Source organism: Eschrichtius robustus, chromosome 4, assembly GCF_028021215.1.
Source record: "Eschrichtius robustus isolate mEscRob2 chromosome 4, mEscRob2.pri, whole genome shotgun sequence".
Taxonomy (NCBI): domain Eukaryota; kingdom Metazoa; phylum Chordata; class Mammalia; order Artiodactyla; family Eschrichtiidae; genus Eschrichtius; species Eschrichtius robustus.
Window position 1 is genome coordinate 38,411,503 of NC_090827.1, and position 20,946 is coordinate 38,432,448.

Below are 20,946 nucleotides of genomic sequence, written 5' to 3' on the forward strand. Positions count from 1 at the left end.
AGGAGAAAAACCTTGTTTAGGAATATTGAGAAGGATAGTACTGAAATCAGTTTGACAAGATTGTTTAAGGTTCTGAAGTTTAAAAAATATTAATCTGGATTCTCAGTTGCCTGGCCTGAACAGAAAGGGAGTTTATTAAAGAATATTAGGTAGCTTACAGTATCTTTATCAGTTTTTGGGAACCGGGAATGATGCTGAGTCGCACTACAGAGCTGGGCTTGGAGAAGGCGGTCACCACTGTTGCCCCCAGGTGTGTAGAGCAATACAGTGTGCACCAGGCGACACCACTGCCCCTGGTGGTTGTTGGTGGAACTGCTGCTTCTGGCAGGAATAGTTGCTACCACCCACCAGAATCTCTGTTCTCTGTTTTTTTTTTTTTTTTAAGCACTAGCTTCCAAATCAAATTCTTGAGTGGGAGCATCTGATTAGTAGAACTCTGGCCAGGTGCCAGGACCTCATGAAAGATGGCAGGGAAAGCAAGTGTCTGTGATTTTCAGCTTTTATAGTAGAAGGTGGGTTTTGCCCTATTTGGGAGGAGAATGCCTCAAACATAGGAAGGGGTTTCAAATACCAGGTAGCCCAAAAGGGCAGATATACACTACCTATAATGTTTACGCCTGATTGTAAGGCAACACCATTTTCCCATGAAAAGATTAAACAAAAAATTTTTGGATAGCTTGAACTTACATACTTTTAGGTATGCATTTTTGTGTCTGCTAGATAATCAGATGTGTATTTTCTTTATTTAGTTGATTAAATGTGTGTCTGTATTTAAAAATTAAATTATCAATGTATACTTTAGGAATATTTTCCCCATTTATTTCATGAAAAAGTTATTCCAACTCTTGACGACTTTGACATTAGTGTGTTTATCACGGACACATTCGGAATTTTTCAGCCCAGCTTTCCTCGTGGCCACATCCGTCTGAGTTCTTTGAGATACAGCCCCTTTTAAAATATCTTTCTAGTGCTTTCATTGGAAATTTTATCGCAAGCCACAGGTACCCCCTTAGAGCACATTTGGACAGTCTCACTTAAAAAAAATTATCCCTGAGATGTATTTTTATGACTTTCTTTTTTTAAAAAATTTACTTTATTGAAGTCTAGTTGATTTACAACGTTGTGTTAATTTCTGCTGTACAGCAAAGTGATTCAGTTATACATATATGTACATTCATGACTTTCTTAATGCAACTACCTAGCTTGTTTTTTTAGAGCGGTTTTTATGATATTACTGACCACTTAAAAGTGTTCAATAATATTACTGACTTATTTGAGGTCATCTCCTGAATGATAAATAAATCTCTTAAATTTCTTAGCTTCCCCTTGTGTTTGTAACCCAGACCTGTTTGTGAGCTCTAAGCAGCTGAAACTAGATGTGACTGGGGCCGTTTTAGGCTAAGATTCCTCAAACAATTCTTTGTTCATCAAAATAATGCGGAGTGCACTCCTTCAGGAGAGTGTAAGAATTCTTATATAGGGCTAAGTCCCTTTTTTCCTAAGGGACAAGTTTGGGAAAAATATTCCTTATGTTCAGATATGTATGAGAGTTCCTTGACATCCTTTCTCAAGGTTCTGTTTCAAGGAAAAATAAGAAATATGTCTTTGCTGAATGGTTTCTTTGCTGCTGTTCTTGACGTTGGAATTGGAAAGTCGAGTTTTCGCTTCAGTCTAATGAAATGGGAAGTCTCTGGACAGTCATGGGAGAAAATTGTGGAAATTCTCCTTTGCTGTCAGTTTATGCATTCCTTTGGGGTCAAGAACACATGGAATCCAGGCTTAAAATAACGAGGGCCGTGGGGAATGGACATAATTCCTTCTGTTTCATTAGACTCAGTCTGTCCTTGTTAGTGCTGAGTGATTAGGAAGGCAGGATGTCGTGCTTCTGCTGGTTTATTCATTGTTTGACCTGGACTGAGACTTGAAAAAAATTACTAAAGATGTCCTAGGATGCAGTTCTGCCTTTGTTGCCTTTTTACTGAATATGGGTTTCTGGTCCTAAGCCCCATTCTCTTTAGAATGTATCAATACATCAGAACTTGGCCTTTGATCTCAAACGTGAGGGAAATTTGAAGTAGCGGCAGTGGTTTCTCCCCCCAGTAGAGTCTGATTCTCTTCCGGTCAACTAGTATTGTCAAGAGATTCTCAGCTTTGGCTTAAACTGTAGGGGTAGGTAAAGATATTACCCTATCTGTTCTTTCCTTTTTAGACATTTAAGCTCTCATATCCAAATGTCTTACAAAAAGGGGTTTCAGACTCTATCAGTGGGAAAAAATTTAATCCTTCAGACTGTTATATAATAAGCTTGTTCTTTTACTTTGGATTGTGAAGTTTTGATGGATTCTGTGGTTTGCCATCATAAGGCAACATTGAAATGTAGTTTGCGTTTCTGCCTCTCCCAGCTCATTGTGGAATCCCAGAATCAGAGAGATGGGTAGGACCTCAGAGGTTCCCTCGGCCAACTTCCTCTCAGTGCAGGAATCTGTGACTCTGTCTCTGGACGCCCGTCACTTGCTTCTACTTGTTGATATGGAAGGAGTGGTGGGTGGGGAGGTGTCACACTACCTTGCTGGGTCCATTGTAATTTGTACTGAATTCCTCTTGATGGCGAACCCAAACTTGCTCTGTAGCTTCTCCTCGTTAGACCTGGTTTTGTCCTCTTCAAGCAAATCAAAATGATTTTTCCTTCTCTCATGTGGTACCCTTTTAAATATTTGAAGACAGCTTTCATCATGTTCCCTCTGAATGTTCTCTTCCTCCCCAGTCTCATTAAACACCTCTGATTTTTTTTTTTAAACCTGTTCCTTCTAAACGTTTTTAGCCTTCTCATCTCACATTCCTGCTTTGCCTCAGTTAGAGACTGTCTCTCTTAAAATATGGTGACCATACTGTCGAGATAGGTTCTGATTTTACAGGACACAGTTGTATGATTACCTTGTTTGGATTTGAACAATATATGTAACCTATGTATGTGTTCATTATCTTCTAGGACAATTTATGACTACTTTAGTTCATGCTGAACTTGCAGTCAACTCAAATTTTTAGGGGCTACGGCCCCTGTTAAAGTCCACTATTAAATTCACATGAGCTGTTGTTAAGATACCTTTTACCCTTGAGCATTTGCCTTTCAAGACTGAAACCTGGTTGATTGCTTATCTCAGGCAAATTCTATGGAGCCGCTTTTGAATCCTTTTTAGGTCGAGAGCTACTTGAGCTGTGATTCTCTCATCCAGCATTCAACCTTCCCTCCCAACTTTTGGTGCCTTGCAAATGTACATTTAAAAAATATACAAACATATAAGAGTAAAAAGAACATCTTATGCTGTGATTCTCAAGATAATTCTCTCAGGCAGGGTTGAGTCAACCATGGCCCATGGGCCAAACCCACCTCACCTATTTTATAAATGAAATTTTGGTGGACCACAGCTATACTCATTGATACACTATGTATGACTGCTTTTGTGCTGAAATAGCAGAGTTGAGTAGTTGGAAACTGAGGCTGTATGACTCAAAGCCTAAATTATTTACTACCTGGCCTTCTGTAGAAAAAGTTGGCTGACCCCTGCTCTAAGGTGAGACCAACTGATTCATTAACATGTTTTATGTTCATGTAGATACAAGACTATCCAAAACTCTTTCCAAGGCGCATTAGCAAGGCTTCTTATGACTTTTTTTGTGTGGCTGGTTCAAGTATTTTATGGGAAAAAATATAGTTAATATAGTCTTATATGTGTGGTTATAAAAAAATCACATTCTAAATTTGCTTTCTCTCTCTAAATTATCTGATTGATTTTTAATGTGTTAGTATTTGAAAGCTCTTCTCCATACTATTACTGCAGCTGTATCTTTCAAATTTGGAAACCTTCCCCACCAGAAATTGTCTTAGAGTTTTAGGTGTAGTCCCTAAAGTTGATATGCATTTATCTCTGGGGAAGAAGAGTCATGTTTTGGCATTAGAAAACTTCCATACACTTATTACTAGCAAATATTATATAGCACTTCTGTGAACTTATAAAAGGAACTGAGAGATTTCATGGAGTCTCTATTTTGAGAAAAAGAAGAAAACCATCTTTGTTGTTCAATCTACATTGCTTTACTCTGAAGCATTTACCAGCTACCTCATGATTTTGTCCTTGAATAGAATGCCTAGGGTTCAATTCAGAAATTACATAATCAGACTTTGTTAAAGAAGGAAAATGATAATTTTAAATAAAAAAATTTTTAAAAAACGAAAACATTTTTTATTAAAGAATTGCATTATAGTGGTGCCTGTCACAACTACTGTTTTCTTTGTTTTGGAAATAGGCTTATTGACCTGCCAGTGGTAAGGTGGAAACTCCTTATATTTTTTTGTCTACGCTAGTGCTAGCCCATGGAAGTCAGACAAATATTGCATCAAATTTTCCAAGTGAAGGACAAATATAAAATTGCTCACGTGGAATCTTTGTGGCCTGGTCCTTTTGTGAACGACAGTGTTTACTCCAGAGTATGGAGTTTCAGCGTTTGAATTTTAAAAGGTCTTCGTGTACCCAGGTTATTGATGCCCACATCTGGGTCTTGTTCTGATGGCCACTGGAGCCCATCGGATCTCGTCCATCTCCTCCCCTGCTTCCTGACTTCTTCAGGGGCTTTAGTGATGCTGAATTGCTGGTACTTCCATGCACTGGAAATGCTGTTTTCCCCTCTCTCATGGAGGACCTTTCTTTTACTCTTATCCTTTGCCTGGAGAACTCCTGTGCCCTGTTTCAGACTCAGGTCTGCATTATCCCCTCAGGAGGTCTTCTCTCACCCAGGCAGCTTCCTGTTCTCACCCACACTGTGCACACCACATCATGTTACGCTGATGGGCTTACATCTCTCGGGCATACTTTTACTGCAGGTGAATCTTAACTGCTCACCTTCTCCCTGCCTTGCTAGAGACAGTCTCACAAAGCCCAGTGGATGTCCTCATAAACTCCTGCTCACCTCTCTCAAAGGGCCTTCAGCCCAGGAAGTGCTCTCCTCCCTGTTTGTAATGATTCCTTCCTTCATGCCCCGCTTTACTCAGACTTTTCCCCACGCCTCAAATCTTGAGAACTGACCTTGCCTTGTACTTCTCGGAAAAAATAACCATCTGGTAGCAACTCCTTCAGCTTCTGTTCGTGAAATCTACAAACCCATTTGAATGGGCCGTTGCTTTCTCCTTGCTTCCTATTACAAGGGCAGGCGGGATCTCTCCTCCTGTGACTGGTCAGCATTCCGTCTCCTCCCACGTTAGAGACTTTGAACCATCTTTTCTGGAGTCTTCGCATGGGCATGGAGATGTGTTGTCATCTTTTTTTTTACATCTTTATTGGAGTATAATTGCTTTACAATGTTGTAATGTTGTGTGGGTTTCTTTCAAGTACCGATCTTCTTAAAAAAAAAATCTGCCTTCACTTTACCTCGTGTTCTGTTTTAACCATTGTCTTCTTTTGATTCTGTCCTTCGTGGCCGTCCTTTTGAAGAAGGGTCGTTCCCACAAATGTCCTCACCTTTTATTTATAAACCAACTCCAGTCTGCCCCTTTCTCCCTCCTTTCCATGGATATTGCTGAGATCTCATTCATTCTTTAATTTCTCTGCAGCTCACACAGTTAAACCCCTGTCTTGCTTCATCCAGCCTCCATGGACGATCATATGTGGGTTTATTCAGGACCGCTAGTAGGCTAGGTCCAGGTGTGGATGCCTAGGAGATGATACTGGTGCTAAGGGAAGTGAGCTTTAAATCATTTTGAGATGCTGTGTGTCAGTTGGATCACCTTGAAAATGTATGGCAGAGCCTCTCATCTGCTTTCCCAGGTGGACCTTGGGGCATTCCATATCGTTTCGAGTTGTCAGGATTCCTGGCATGTGCTGCTGTGTCCCTGCTCTGCTCTTTGGTTTGCCCTTGTTGCAGGTCACATGGCCTACAATATGAAGAGGATAAAATTATCATATTTTGAAGATGATCCCTTTCCATTGACTGGTGATTGCTTTTAATTCAGTCTGTTGCCTCAACTCTTTGATACCTAAGTAACAAATTTTCAGGGCTGGAGTGAGTGAAGTCCAGTGGCTGGCCTGGGGAAGAGAGTTTAAGCAAGCTCTGGGCATCTCGAGTGTGGACAGGATCATTTTTTTGAGGATTCCGCATCTCACTGGATGAATGGTCTCTTTGGGAGAAACCCTTCCATAATGAAACACTGCAGAGGAGCCTAGGGTTAAATGAAGAATCCTTTCCTGTTGTAAGTCACTTATTTTTTTCTGTAATTTTAAGCTTGGATTTTTGGGGGCCTTTTTTGTAACAAGAGGGATGGCACGTTGTTGTCAAGTGTTTTGAGGTTTGCTTTTCTATTCTGAATCCTTCTGGAAATGGTGAGAACACTACTACTCACCAGCACATTGTGGTTAAATGCATTCTCCTTAGGTAAATATTCCCTTCTGTGTGCATTTTCAGCATTGTTTGTTGTAGATTCTTTTTTTATTTTATTTTTTATTTTTATTAAAAAATTTTAAATCGAAGTATAGTTTATGTACAGTATTATGTAAGTTACAGGTGTGCAATATAGTGATTCACAAGTTTTTATAACATCTTATTGGACTCTAATTGCTTTACAGTGGTGTGTTAGATTCTGTTTATAACAAAGTGAATCAGCTATACATAAACATGTATCCCCATATCTCCTCCCTCTTGTGTCTCCCTCCCACCCTCCCTCTCCCACTCCTCTAGGTGGTCACAAAGCACTGAGCTGATCTCCCTGTGCTATATGGCTGCTTCCCACTAGCTAGCTATTTTACATTTGGTAGTGTATATATGTCCATGCCACTCTCTCACTTCGTCCCAGCTTATGCTTCCCCCTACCTGTGTCCTCAAGTCCATTCTCTACGTCTGTGTCTTTATTCCTGTCCTGCCCCTAGGTTCTTCAGAGCCTTTTTTTTTTTTTTAAATTCCATATATATGTGTTAGCATATGGTATTTGTTTTTCTCTTTCTGACTTACTTCACTCTGTATGACAGACTCTAGGTTCATCCACCTCACTACACATAACTCAATTTCGTTTCTTTTAATGGCTGAGTAATATTCCATTGTATATATGTACCACATCTTCTTTATCCGTTCATCTGTTGATGGACACATAGGTTCCTTCCATGTCCTGGCTATTGTAAACAGAGCTGCAATGAACATTGTGGTACATGACTCTTTTTGAATTATGGTTTTCTCAGGGTATATGCCCAGTAGTGGGATTGCTGGGTCATGGGTAGTTCTATTTTTAGTTTTTTAAGGAACATCCATACTGTTCTCCATAGTGGCTGTATCAATTCACATTCCCACCAACAGTGCAAGAGGGTTCCGTTTTCTCCACATCCTCTCCAGCATTTATTATTTATAGATTTTTTGATGATGGCCATTCTGACTGGTATGAGTTGATACCTCATTGTAGTTTTGATTTGCATTTCTCTAATGATTAGTGATGTTGAGCATTCTTTCATGTGTTTGTTGGCAATCTGTATATCGTCTTTGGAGAAATGTCTATTTAGGTCTTCTGCCCATTTTTGGATTGGGTTGTTTGTTTTTTTTTGATATTGAGCTGCATGAGCTGCTTGTAAATTTTGGAGATTAATCCTTTGTCAGTTGCTTCATTTGAAAATATTTTCTCCCATTCTGAGGGTTGTCTCTTCGTCTTTTTATGGTTTCCTTTGCTGTGCAAAAGCTTTTAAGTTTCATTAGGTCCCATTTGTTTATTTTTGTTTTTATTTCCATTTCTCTAGGAGGTGGGTCAAAAAGGATCTTGCTGTGATTTATGTCACAGTGTTCTGCCTATGTTTTCCTCTAAGAGTTTGATAGTGTCTGGCCTTACATTTAGGTCTTTAATCCATTTTGAGTTTATTTTAGTGTATGGTGTTGGGGAGTGTTCTAATCTCATTCTTTTACATGTAGCTGTCCAGTTTTCCCAGCACCACTTACTGAAGAGGCTAGTCTTTTCTCCATTGTATATTCTTGCCTCCTTTATCAAAAATAAGGTGACCATATGTGCGTGGGTTTATCTCTGGCTTTCTCTCCTGTTCCATTGATCTATATTTCTGTTTTTGTGCCAGTACCATACTGTCTTGATTACTGTGGCTTTGTAATATAGTCTGAAGTCTGGGCACCTGATTCCTCCAGCTCCGTTTTTCTTTCTCAAGATTGCTTTGGCTATTCGGGGTCTTTTGTGTTTCCATACAAATTGTGAACATTTTTGTTCTAGTTCTGTGAAAAATGCCATTGGTTGTTTCAGAGGGATTGCATTGAATCTGTAGATTGCTTTGGGTAGTATAGTCATTTTCACAATGTTGATTCTTCCAGTCCAAGAACGTAGTGTATCTCTCCATCTGTTTGTATCATCTTTAATTTCTTTCATCAGTGTCTTATAGTTTTCTGCATACAGGTCTTTTGTCTCCTTAGGTAGGTTCATTCCTAGGTATTTTATTCTTTTTGTTGCAGTAGTAAATGGGAGTGTTTCCTTAATTTCTATTTCAGATGTTTCATCATTAGTGTATAGGAATGCAAGAGATTTCTGTGCATTAATTTTGTATCCTGCTACCCTACCAAATTCATTGATTAGCTCTAGTAGTTTTCTGGTAGCATCCTTAGGATTCTCTGTGTATAGTATCATGTCATCTGCAAACAGTGACAGCTTTACTTCTTCTTTTCTGATTTGGATTCCTTTTATTTCTTTTTCTTCTCTGACTGCTGTGGCTAAAACTTCCAAAACTATGTTGAATACTAGTGGAGAGAATGGGCAACCTTATCTTGTTCCTGATCTTAGAGGAAATGGTTTCAGTTTTTCACCATCCAGAACGATGTTGGCTGTGGGTTTGTCATATATGGCCTTTATTATGTTGAGGTAGGTTCCCTCTGTACCCACTTTCTGGACAGTTTTTATCATAATGGGTGTTGAATTTTGTCAAAAGCTTTTTCTGCATCTATTGAGATGATCATATGGTTTCTATCCTTCAATTTTTAATATGGTGTATCACATTGATTGATTTGCACATATTGAAGGATCCTTGTATTCTTGAGATAAACCCCACTTGATCACGGTGTATGATCCTTTTAATGTGCTGCTGGATTCTGTTTGCTAGTATTTTGTTGAGGATTTTTGCGTCTATATTTATCACTGATATTGACCTGTAGTTTTCTTTCTTTGTGACATCTTTGTTCGGATTTTGTATCAGGGTGATGGTGGCCTCATAGAATGAGTTTGGGAGTGTTCCTCCCTCTGGTGTATTTTGGAAGAGTTGGAGAAGGATAGGTGTTAGTTCTTCTCTAAATGTTTGAAAGAATTCGCCTATGAAGCCATCTGGTCCTAGGCTTTTGTTTGTTGGAAGATTTTTATTCACAGTCTCATTTTCAGTGTTTGTGATTGGTCTGTTTATATTTTCTGTTTCTTCCTGGTTCAGTGTCAGAAGCTTGTGCTTTTCTAAGAATTTGTCCATTTCTTCCAGGTTGTCCATTTTATTGGCAGAGAGTTGCTTGTAGTAATCTCTCATGATCCTTTTTATTTCTGCAGTGTCAGTTGTTATTTCTCCTTTTTCATTTCTAATTCTATTGATTTGAGTCTTCTCCCTTTTTTTCTTGATGAGTCTGGCTAATGGTTTATCAATTTTGGGTACTTTCTCAAAGGACCAGCTTTTAGTTTTATTGATCTTTGCTATTGTTTCCTTCATTTGTTTTTCATTTATTTCTGATCTGATCTTTATGATTTCTTTCCTTCTGCTAACTTTGGGCTTTTTTTGTTCTTTTTTCTCTAATTGCTTTAGGTAAAAGGTTAGGTTGTTTGAGATGTTTCTTGAGGTAGTATTGTATTGCTATAAACTTCCCTCTTAGAACTGCTTTTGCTGCATCCCATAGGTTTTGGGTTGTCGTGTTTTCATTGTCATTTGTTTCTAGGTATTTTTTGATTTCCTCTTTGATTTCTTCAGTAATCTCTTGTTTATTTAGTAGTGTGTTGTTTAGCCTCCATGTGTTTGTAGTTTTTGCAGATTTTTTTCCTGTTATTGATATCTAGTCTCATAGTGTTGTGGTCAGAAAAGATACTTGATATGATTTCAATTTTCTTAAATTTACCAGTACTTGATTTGTGACCCAAGATATGATCTATCCTGGGGAATGTCCCATGAGCACTTGAGAAAAAGTGTATTCTTTTGTTTTTGGATGGAATGTCCTATAAATATCAGTTAAGTCCATCTTGTTTAATGTGTCATTTAAAGCTTGTGTTTCCTTATTTATTTTCATTTTGGATGATCTGTCCATTGGTGAAAATGGGGTGTTAAAGTCCCCTACTATGATTGTGTTACTGTTGATTTCCCGTTTTATGGCTGTTAGCATTTGCCTTATGCGTTGAGGTGCTCCTATGTTGGGTGCATAAATATTTACAATTGTTATATCTTCTTCTTGGATTGATCCCTTGATCATTATGTAATGTCCTTCTTTGTCTCTTATAATAGATTCACAATTTTTAAAGGTTATCCTCCATTTATAGTTATTAAAAAATATTGGCTGTATTCCTCATATTGTACAGTATATTCTTATACCTTATTTTTTAATATTTATTTATTTAATTTGTTCATTTTGGCTGATCTGCGTCTTAGTTGTGGCATGTGGACTCTTAGTTGCGGCATGTGGAATCTAGTTCCCCAGCCAGAGATTGAACCCGGGCCCCCCCTGCTTTGGGAGCATGGAGTCTTAGCCACTGGACCACCAGGGAAGTCCCTGTTGTCCTTTTTTAGATTCCACATATAAGTGATATGTAGATCCTGTCTTAAAATGAGAAGCCCCAAACGAGCCAGTATAAAAATGAGTGAGGTTGTGGGTGGGGTCTGTGTGTGGTTCCTGTCATGGTGACCTTGCCAGCTCTCCGAATATTTGGGTGACTGACTGTCCTGAGCCCCAGTGACTCTGCTTTGCTAGCATAGCCTAAATCCTCATGAGGAATTGTCAGTGATGAAGGGCTGTCCTGGTACACTTAAACTTGTAGCCACAAACCTAGCCCTCTACATTATGTAGTCTGTTCACTAATAATGGAATGTCATCGACTTTTAAATTTCTGAGCAGTGGGAGAAAAAAAAAAAAACCTTCAAACAGAAGTGTTCTGTTAATGAGTGTGATAGACCCCTTTGTTGTTTGAAGCCAACCCTCTTGCTATTTCCCTGAAGAAAGGGCTGTGTTGGGGCTAGGTCGCACATTTCCCTGGCACTTTGCCGCACCTCCTCTTCCCTGAAAATATTTATGGAGATCTGGTGTGTTAATAAATTTAGAAGTGATTTAATGGTCGCATTGGCATGGTGAGATAAAGCAGTTCAGTGTGTGGTTCATTTTGTTTCTGGGTGGGGTGGAAGAGGGAAATGAAAGACTCACTTATTCCTTTTTGGAAACCTAACACTCTGCTCTTCTGTTATCACTCTTGTTCTCTAGGCATTAAGTGTCACCGAAACCCTGATTAAACCGTTGGAAAAATTCAGAAAAGAGCAACTTGGAGCCGTCAAGGTTTGTGTCTAATTTGAGCACACTTGTAAACAGCAAATGTAGACACCTCTGCTGCTTGAGTGTACACTCGGTTCACATTTAGCAGCTTTGAAGGAGATGTTGGAGTCCACCGTCTGTTGTTTCATGTTTCAAATGTGCTTTGTCCCCTTTGGGGGAATATGAAATTGAAAACAAAACAGAAACACCTGGACTGGATGGTAAAACCTCTCGTAATCATCTTTGGCTTCACCTTTCCATGTAGAGTTTTAAAAATATCTTTAAGCAAACAACACGTTTACTCTGTATAGAAACATCTTATCTCTGTCGGAAGGGCAGTGATTTCCATGCCCGCCTCAGCTTGATGGCAGAGTGTAGCATTATACTAGCGTTTAAGATTAGAAATGCTGCTACACCAGCATGCCATTGAAACTAGAAAGAGAATATTCGGTTACAGTAAGTCCTGTACGTACGAACCTTCAAGTTGCAAACTTTCAAAGATCCGAACGTGCGTTCGTATGTCCAGTCATGTTAAGTTAGTTGACGTGTCTGTAAGATTACTGTGCTGTAAAATTAAAAATGTTTTCTTTATTTTCTTTGTTTGTTTTTTATGTATTATTTGTGTGAAAAGTGTTATAAACCTATTACAGTACAGTATTATATAGCCAATTGTGTTAGTTGGGTACCTAGGCTAACTTTGTTGGACGTACGAACAAATTGGACTTACGAATGCACTCTTGGAACGCAACTCATTTGTACGTAGGGGGCTTACTGTATTGGGATGTATTTCCTTCAATTTAACACAAATTTATTGAGCTTCTGTTATGTGCCAACATTGTTATGGGTGCTGGGGATTCAAAGGTGAGTGAACCACAGACTCTGTACTCAAAGCTCTGGGATGTAGCCAGGATCTCTGGGAATAATGCAGCGACTTTGCCCCTGGGAGCCTGGGATGTATTTAGCAACTTCTAACATCTGCTAACTAATAAGCTTTGAAATTAACTCAGAGAAGTAATTTCCACCAGCCTCTCTTGAATGTTGTGCGCGTACTTGAGGGAGAAAAAGTAGCGTTTCTGTGTTGTTGACCATTTTTGGCTTGGCCTAAGGAGAAGGGAATAACATCAGTTTTAGGCAGGGAAGAGAGGTTTTATATTTGTAGTTTTTTCCCCCATGCATTGGTGATGTGAGGTTTTTTTTTTTTTCTTTATCTTTGTAAACAAACTATTAAAATCCTTTTCTACGAATAAACATTGTGGTCTCCATGGCCATAGCTATACAAATGGGTCCAGAGAGAGCCAGCTTTTTAGCTGCTATTTATAGACTCAGTTCTCCTTTAAGTGACCTGTTAACATATTAGACACTTCTTTTTGGCATGATATTTTACGGTTTTTAATGAAGAGCTGTGTTTTGAGGGGAGGTCAGTGGGGGTACCCCCCAAGTCCTCTTCCTGGAATTGTTTGCTGAGCTACATGAAGCTGGTTTGTGTTTGCTGAGCTACATGAAGCTGGTTTGTGTCTGCTGGCTTTGTAGCAGGACATTGGAGGTCTGGCTTCACATCTGTGACCTTGGGCAAGTAATTGGCTTTAGTTTCTTACCTGTAAGATGACAGACTGGGGATCTGACTGCTCTATTTTGCAGTTTTATGATTCTGTTTTCTCTGATCTTCATAGGCTGTCTTAAAGCTTGAATAATCTTGGTTCTTTCTCTTTGAACATTTCATGGCAGGTACTGAATGTAAACATTTCTTATTTTTCTTATTTTACTTGGATGATGGTCGGGAAGGATAAGGGTTACATTATGTAAATGAAAAATGAATGTGACTTAATTAATAGATATATTTCCTTTTTATTTACCTACTGGGTTTTTAGAAATTTCTGGTCTTGAGTTTTCTACTGACTCCTTCTCCTCCCCAGAGTTGCCCAGCTTCTCATGTTGTGCCTGCTCAAAGTGTGGTTGACCCTTGAACAACTCAGGTTTGAACTGTGTGGGTCCACTTATACGTGGATATTTTTCACTAGTAAATACTACAGTACTACAAGATCCACGGTTGGTTGAATCCACGGATGTGGAACTGCCTATATTGAGGACTGACTGTAAGTTATACTCGGATTTTCAACTGCTCCTAGGTTGGTGTCCCTAACCCCTGCGTTGTTCAAGGCTTAACTAACTGTATAGCCTGCAAAGCAGCTTGCAAAATAAATTGCCATATTAAAAGGTTAAATTATTTTAATACTTTGTCTATTGAGTGGTTTAATGGCCAAATTCTATCCTGAAGTCCCATTTCTTTCTTTCTTTTTATTATTATTATTAAAAAAAATTTTCTCCCCTCACCTCCCCTCCGCCGCACCTCATGGGATGCAGGATCTCAGTTCTCTGACCAGGGATGGAACCGTGCCCCCTGCAGTGGAAGCGCAGAGTCTTAACCACTGGACTGCCAGGGAAGTCCCCCATTTCTTTCTTTCTTCGTTGTTTTTCAGGCTTCAGGTTTATGAAGGGTGTATCCTACATTCTTGTTCAGTACAGTGTGTGTGTTGGCTGTCACACCTATTGATGTTACCTGGGAGAAGCCTTTTTTTTACTGGTAGTTTTGTATATTAAACAGTAGAGAAAGGTAGTTTTCTAGGTTATATAGTGATATATAAGCATCTGTCTTTCTCATTAGATTGTTAAATCTGTACGAGGAAAACCTATGCTTATTTCTTTATTTTCTACCAGCCTCCACTCTGTCTTACTATAACGTATTTAATAAATAAACCAATTCTACTGTTCTTCTATTCTATTCTAGAAGAACCAGGAAAGGGTTTATAACCTGGATATTTGATGATTTTCTCCAGTTATGCTTTTTAAACACCAATCCTATTTTGAAAAGCACACGCTCTTGTTCCAGTGGTTTATTTACTTACGTGGGGTACTTAAAATTAACTTAATTCTCTTAGGTTAAAGATCTTTTTTTAAATACCATGAAGCAGTTTTCATGTGGGGAGAGAAAGACAAAAGTCTTTAAAAGTTGACTGCAGCAGAATTTTTTAGGTACCCTTGTCAAAATGTTTATCTTTTCTTTCTCTTCTCCTTTTTCCCATCTGGGACGGTCCTGTCTTTCGCTTTTATATGCAAGCTCTTTCAGTTCGGTTTACTTCTTCAGTTTCCAGCATCCCAGTGACATGTTTAATTTGTGTTTTTAACATAATCGAAACTGCTAGGTGGCTTTTGTAAACTGGATTTTTTAGGAGCCCCCAGGTCGTCTTTTCTGCTGTTTCACTTCTATTTGGATATGTTCCCTGTCAGTCACGTCTGTTTGGTTTGGCCTTCAACCTCCGTCCTGTAGGTTCTGCCGCATTTTCTCATGTGCCTGCCCGGTTCTTGTCTCTGTTTAAAGAGCCCCATTTCCCACTGCAGGACACAGTCGTTCTGTGCTGTGTCCCATCAATTCAGAGTTTTCCTCACGGCCTCTCTTAGTTTTACTTCCACGGAAGCTCTTTTCCCTTCCCCAGAAGCTTGTCACTTATTCCTAAGTATCTGCATAACATTTTGTCGGTATTGCTCATTAAATTTCAGTTTAGCCACAGGAAACTAATACAGGCACCAGACAACATCGGAGCCAAGTGCATTGTGTACAAACTCCAAGAAATACTAGAGCTTGCTAAGAGTTACAGTGGGAGAATTTAAAATTGCTTTCTCTGAAAGGGACAGCATGCAAATATCAAACGGATACAACGAAATGATATTGATAATTTATAGATCCTATTCAAATGCTCTTTTGCAAAGAGCCAATTACTGTTTTATTCAATAGAATAAAAGGTTTAACCAGAAGGCTTAAAAAATGTTTATTTCATAAATTATACCCTAGTAGCTCAGCCATTACCAGACTCTCACCCCATATTTCCTTTGTATTTCTTTTCAAGACTATGCCTAACGACTAAATGTTTAATAAAAATCAACTTCCTGAGATTCTGTAAATGACTGCAAAATGTGGGTAAAAAAGCAAATTTATTTGAATAATTTCTCAAATTATGTTTGATAGAGCAGAAAAAATGTGATTTAATCACATTTCTTTCATTTTTAGTAATAACAACCTTATCAGGCCTATCATATGGCACAGTGCCAGAGGCCTTGGGATATACAACTATGAATTAAAACACTGGTCGGCCTTTAAGAAATTGGCAAGTCTGTGTGGGTGATGTCCAAAAAAAAAAAAAAAAAAAGGCAATAAAAATGCACTGTGAAAAGTGCTCTAATACGAGTAACGGTGCTCTGTAGGTGTCCTATCATCTTGGCTTTGGAGCGCCAGGAAAGTCTTTCAGGAAGACCCGATTCTCCCTCGTTTGGAATCCTACTTCTGCCCCTTAAGTAGCTCTGTGATTTGGGGCAAGTCACTTAAGGCCTCTAAGCCTGTTTCCTGATCTTTAAAACGAGACTTAGGACACCGGTCTCTGAAGGTTTTCGCGAGGCTTCAGTGCATTTGATAACATATTTCTGGGGTCTAGTGCAGGGCCTGGCGTATACACAGTTGCAGCTCTTTTAGGATCCCCTTTGTGACTTGCTCCATATCAGCTTGCCAAAAAGAACTGCGCAGGTTTTTGTCCCCTCTGTGTGTGCCGGGTTCAAGCACTGTGGCTTGTGACGCCCCCCAGCCAGATGGTGCTAAGGTGATGGATAGGTGACTTGAGAGCAACGGCACCGGAACCAGCGGTGGCACTTTGTCAGAGTCGGTGTCGCTGTGCTATAGGCTTCTCCCTTCCCATGTCCTCTGACCGATGTCTCCTGGGCGCCTACTGGGTGTGCAGGTAAAGGCTGAATTCTCGTTGCCGTGGAGAGGCTGAAGGAGCTTAAAGGCAAAAGGGGGTGGGGGTTGGGTAGGGCAAATGAAGTGTCAAGGAGGGCAGGTGACATTGGTGCAGGAGTTGAGGGAGGCGGCTGTCCCCCCACTGGAGGAGACAAGGAGTGCTTCATGGAAGAGGTGGCATTTCCACCGCCTGGTTTGGGGGTAAAGGCTGAATTTCCAACACCCTGGGCTGTAGGGTGTTGGTGGACCAGGGAAGCAGAACAGGGATTGCAAAGCTCTGGTTGGCCTGGATATACAGGAAAAAGTGCTCCTGCCGAGTGTGTTGTATGTGCTGTGAATCTTGTTTCTTGTATGTGCAGCGTTACCCCCACCTTTTTATTTAAATAAAGAGGGAGAAGGAGTTGGAATCTCTAAGAAAGTATTTAAGCTCCTGTCTAGACTAGTCAGGCCTTATTATTTACTGTTTGTAGTTTGAAAATAAGTTTTTTCATTTCCTCATCCTAGAAAATTTGTAAAATACCAAAAATATTTAAAAAAGAAAGTTACCTGGTAACTCAAAAATTTCCCCTTCTTCTAAAACAAAACAAAAAATTCTAGTACCCTGCAGAAATGTGGACAGTTCACAGGTGTGTTCAAACTTTTGTGAATTCTTTGTATGTTCTTTACTCATTTTTTCCTTGGAAGTGTAATGTGTGATTTGAGCAAAAACTTGCTCAATAAAGAGTGTTTTATGTGTTAGGAACGTTTACCTCTTTTCTTCCATATTAATTGTATCTTCTCCCTGCCTGTTGTTTGCCTTTTACCTTATTTATTGTGTATTTTTGATATCTAAAAGTTCTTATGGCTTCTTCCATTTCTCTTTTGCTCAGAAGTTCCTTCTCTGTTCTGAGATCTGATTGAAAATACTCTTTTTTGGCTTCATTTTTTACTTGTGACTCTTTCAGTCCATCTGGAATTAATTTTGATTTGAGACATGGTTCTCTTTTTATTTCCAGCTAGTTAACCAGTTATACCCACACAATTGGTTGAGTAATATTTTTTTATCCAGTGATTTGTGATGAAACCTTTATATATATATATATATATATATGTATATATGTTTACTTCTAATAAATTCAAAAAACCTGAATATTTATGTTTTGTTTCTTAGGTTTATTAAGTCCCTCTACCATTTACACCGTGTACATCTTATTTGACTAATTATGCTGTTTTAAGTAATAGCTCTTCTTCACTGTTTTTTTGGTTGTTGTTTTTGCATGTGTGATTTTATAACATTACAAGCTGACTTCCCATGAGTCATCTTGAACTTGTAAACATTTTGTTTGGCTTACTCATGTTAAAACTGAAAAAAAATATTTATTTGTTGCCACCATTTAAAAATCACTGGGTTTTCCAGCTGTTCCAGAAAAATCAGAAGACATGGCCTGTGTACTGGGCTTATATTTCCACATGGCAGAAATCTGCAGGAGCTCTGTTATGGCTGCCTGCCTGCCTCTCTAGAATAGATGTGGGCCACCTGATTTGCCTTTGCCTCCACCTTTCCTTACTGAGTTTTACTTCCAGCTTGACTCAGACTCACTTGAGTAATGCTGTTTCATAAAAAAGTTTTCATTGTATTAATCTGATCCTTGATAGAGCCTTTTGTCTCTTGAATATTGTTCAATTTATTATATATATATGTATATATATATATACACACACACACATACATATATGGGTATCCTATATTGCAGTGTTGAAGAAAAAAGGCTCCATTCTTTATTGAATGCTGCTTGAACACAATCTCTTTTAAAATTCATATTATTTAAGTGCCAAAAGCCATATGAGTACAAAGAAACAGAATATTCTATAGTGACCTTGAGAAGAAATGCAAGGAGAAACAATTATCTGAGTCTTAAGATTCAAAAACAAAACACAGTAGCGTTTGTATAATACCATACGAAGTACGAACAATTGTATTTCCACTCTAATTGGTGGGCGTGATGTTGTTTCTTGGCTAAATTCTTTCTTCACAGAGCCTTGATAGAACCATTTCCTTTCATTCCCAACCTAACCCACATGCTAATTTACATACCCCACTATTGCTGCGTGTGCTGGGGTGTTTTGACAGCTGACTTTAACATCATTGCATCCTTTGTCCCCTTCTGTGATTCAGATGAAATCAAAGGAGTAAAAATGTTTTCAGTATTCTCTGGTAAGTACTAATCTGCAAAGATAGTGAGCGCGTTTAACCACATGATCTCGCTTTGCAGTGTACTTGCGGTAAATGCAGCTGTGTCACCTCCATTCCTATCTCATTTAAACCTGAGAAACTGATGCTCAGAGAATGCTGTGACCCTGGGGCAGTGTCACAGAACAATGCGTGGCTGCTAGAACCTGCGTCTCTGACACCTAATCCAGTGCATGCTCTGCAATATGAACTTTTAAAAATAGTGGAGATTTTGAAGTAGTGGCCATATGTTCTTTTTAGTTTATTTTCTGTTAGTCATTAAAATCGTTCAGGAAGCACGTCATAATGAAAAGCAGAAAAGAGAGTAACCATGTAGTATTAATGCCTTAAGCTTTTAAAAAAAAATAGTTGTAAATTAGACCTAGGGCATAAAGAAAAAAAGTGCTTCTGTTTCAACAAAAGTTTGACTATTCTCATACATAAGCGAACCGTAGGATCACAGAATTTTAGGATTGGATCTAAGAATGAACTAGTTCAAAACCAAATCCCTGATCTTTTCAGTAGGAAAACTAAGGTTCTGTATTGTTAGGTGTTCCCCTCCCCGCCCCCCCCCCCAAAAGATGTGCAGCTAGTTGGTAATTAAACTTGGAGTAGAAATGGGAAGAAATATCAGTTCCCAAGTCTGTCTCTTCCATCAGTACGGGGATTAATTTAGGGTCTTTAGGTGGGCTGGCAGAGCTCCCTTCCTGGCTTCTCACAACAGTCTGTAGTCCCGTGGAGTGAGAAAATGATAATAAATGTGAAGAAACAGAATTTTTGTGCTTTATTTACTCTTTTTGCTTAATAGGGAAAAGATCATGCCAGAAAAGGCTGGGAGAATCCATTATTTTTGACCTAGAAAACAGAAGTTGGAAAATAGGGAAGGGAATGTTCCTTTTCAGGAGGCCTTGGAGAGTTGGTGAGAGTTTGAAGTTAATGGAAACATTTTGACAGCATGAGGACATTGCATGTGCTCATTGGTACTCCGAAATGTTTATGAAAAATCTACTTACCTTTGGCAAGCAGTGTTGGGGAGATACAGATACTCTGTCTTCGCTGCCTTAAAAAAATTTGGTTCCTTGTGAGATAGAGAGGGTGGGAGGGAGGCTCAAGAGGGAGGGGATATGGGGATCTATGTATGCATATGGCTGATTTACTTTGTTGTACAACAGAAACTAACACAGCATTGTGAAGCAATTATACTCCAATAAAGATGTATTTAAAAAAATAAAAAGATAAAAATGCACAGGGAAGTCTATTCAGTACTCTATAATGACCTATATGGGAAAAGAATCTAAAAAAAAGAATGGATATATGTATATGTATAACTGATTCACTTTGCTGTACACCTGAAAATAACACAGCATTGTAAATCAAGTATACTCCAATAAAAATTTGAAAAAAAAATTTTAAAAAATTAAAAGAAGCTACTCTAGCAAAAGGAAAGCAAAGGCTGTTTCTAGGCAGTGCCTGAGAAATGTTTGTAATGTTAACCAAAGGATCTTGGTACAAGTATGTCAGTATTATTTTAGGCCTTGTCGACCTATTGCTACGTATTCTAGACAGTGTTCAAGAAATCACCCCTAAGGTTTGGGTAAGTAGATGACATTCCTGGTCAGAGGATTTTATTGTGATATTCATACTGGACAATTGGGGAAGATCTTTTAAGATGTTCCCTACTGCCCCAGTGATGATGATGATGATTTTTTTTAATGTAGATCAAAACTTACTCAGTTTTAAGTGAATTCTATTTCTATGCCAAAATCTGTACTGTAGCAAGTTTGCTTTTTTAAGCTTTATGTTCTTATTATGTGTTCATCTTAAAAATTTTTTTTTTTTTTGAATGGAAGGACAAGTGAATGGCATTAATTCCAAACACTGATAAGTATGAAGAGTTGAAAAATAACAGGCTTGGAAAAAAGCCCATTAAAGGAAAAAAAGAAAAAATAAGTGACTCTTCAATCCTAACACTGTCTTGATGAGTAATAAGCAGTATGGCCTGGGTGCAGATAGATTTTCCAGATAACTCCTTCACACTTTGTGGTACTTTCTTTTATTTTCGGATATTTTTCATATTTTGAGTTTCCCAGTGGATTAACTATCTGTATGCCTTTTTTTCCCTTTTTAAATCACAGTTGTCTATGTTTTTCTGATTTGTAGGAAGAAAAAAAGAAGTTTGACAAAGAGACAGAAAAGAACTATAGCGTAATTGATAAACATTTGAATTTATCAGCAAAAAAGAAAGACTCACATTTACAAGAGGTATTGTTTTTATTTTTCTGTTAACTTGTTTCTAAAATTCAGTAATCAGTGCATGTCTTTTTTAAAAAACTGTGCTTTTCTTTTGAAAACATTTCATCTAGGATTATTAGAGGTGGAAAAAATGACCAGGTATCACCATGAAGAAAAGAGCTCTTTTGGAACAAGATATAAAATAAGACCTCTTAGAGTGATT

General features: G+C 38.5%; 1 protein-coding gene across 2 annotated transcripts in view; it reads left to right on the plus strand.

Moving 5' to 3' along the window:
* The window catches only part of ARHGAP10 (Rho GTPase activating protein 10), a 326,787-nt gene that overhangs the window by 96,275 nt on the left and 209,566 nt on the right, over positions 1-20,946 (plus strand). For both annotated transcript variants that reach the window (XM_068542594.1, XM_068542595.1), the window contains exons 4-5: positions 11,452-11,523; positions 20,652-20,753. In XM_068542594.1, the coding sequence (XP_068398695.1) occupies positions 11,452-11,523; positions 20,652-20,753 (174 nt within the window). The remainder of the gene's footprint in view (positions 1-11,451; positions 11,524-20,651; positions 20,754-20,946) is intronic.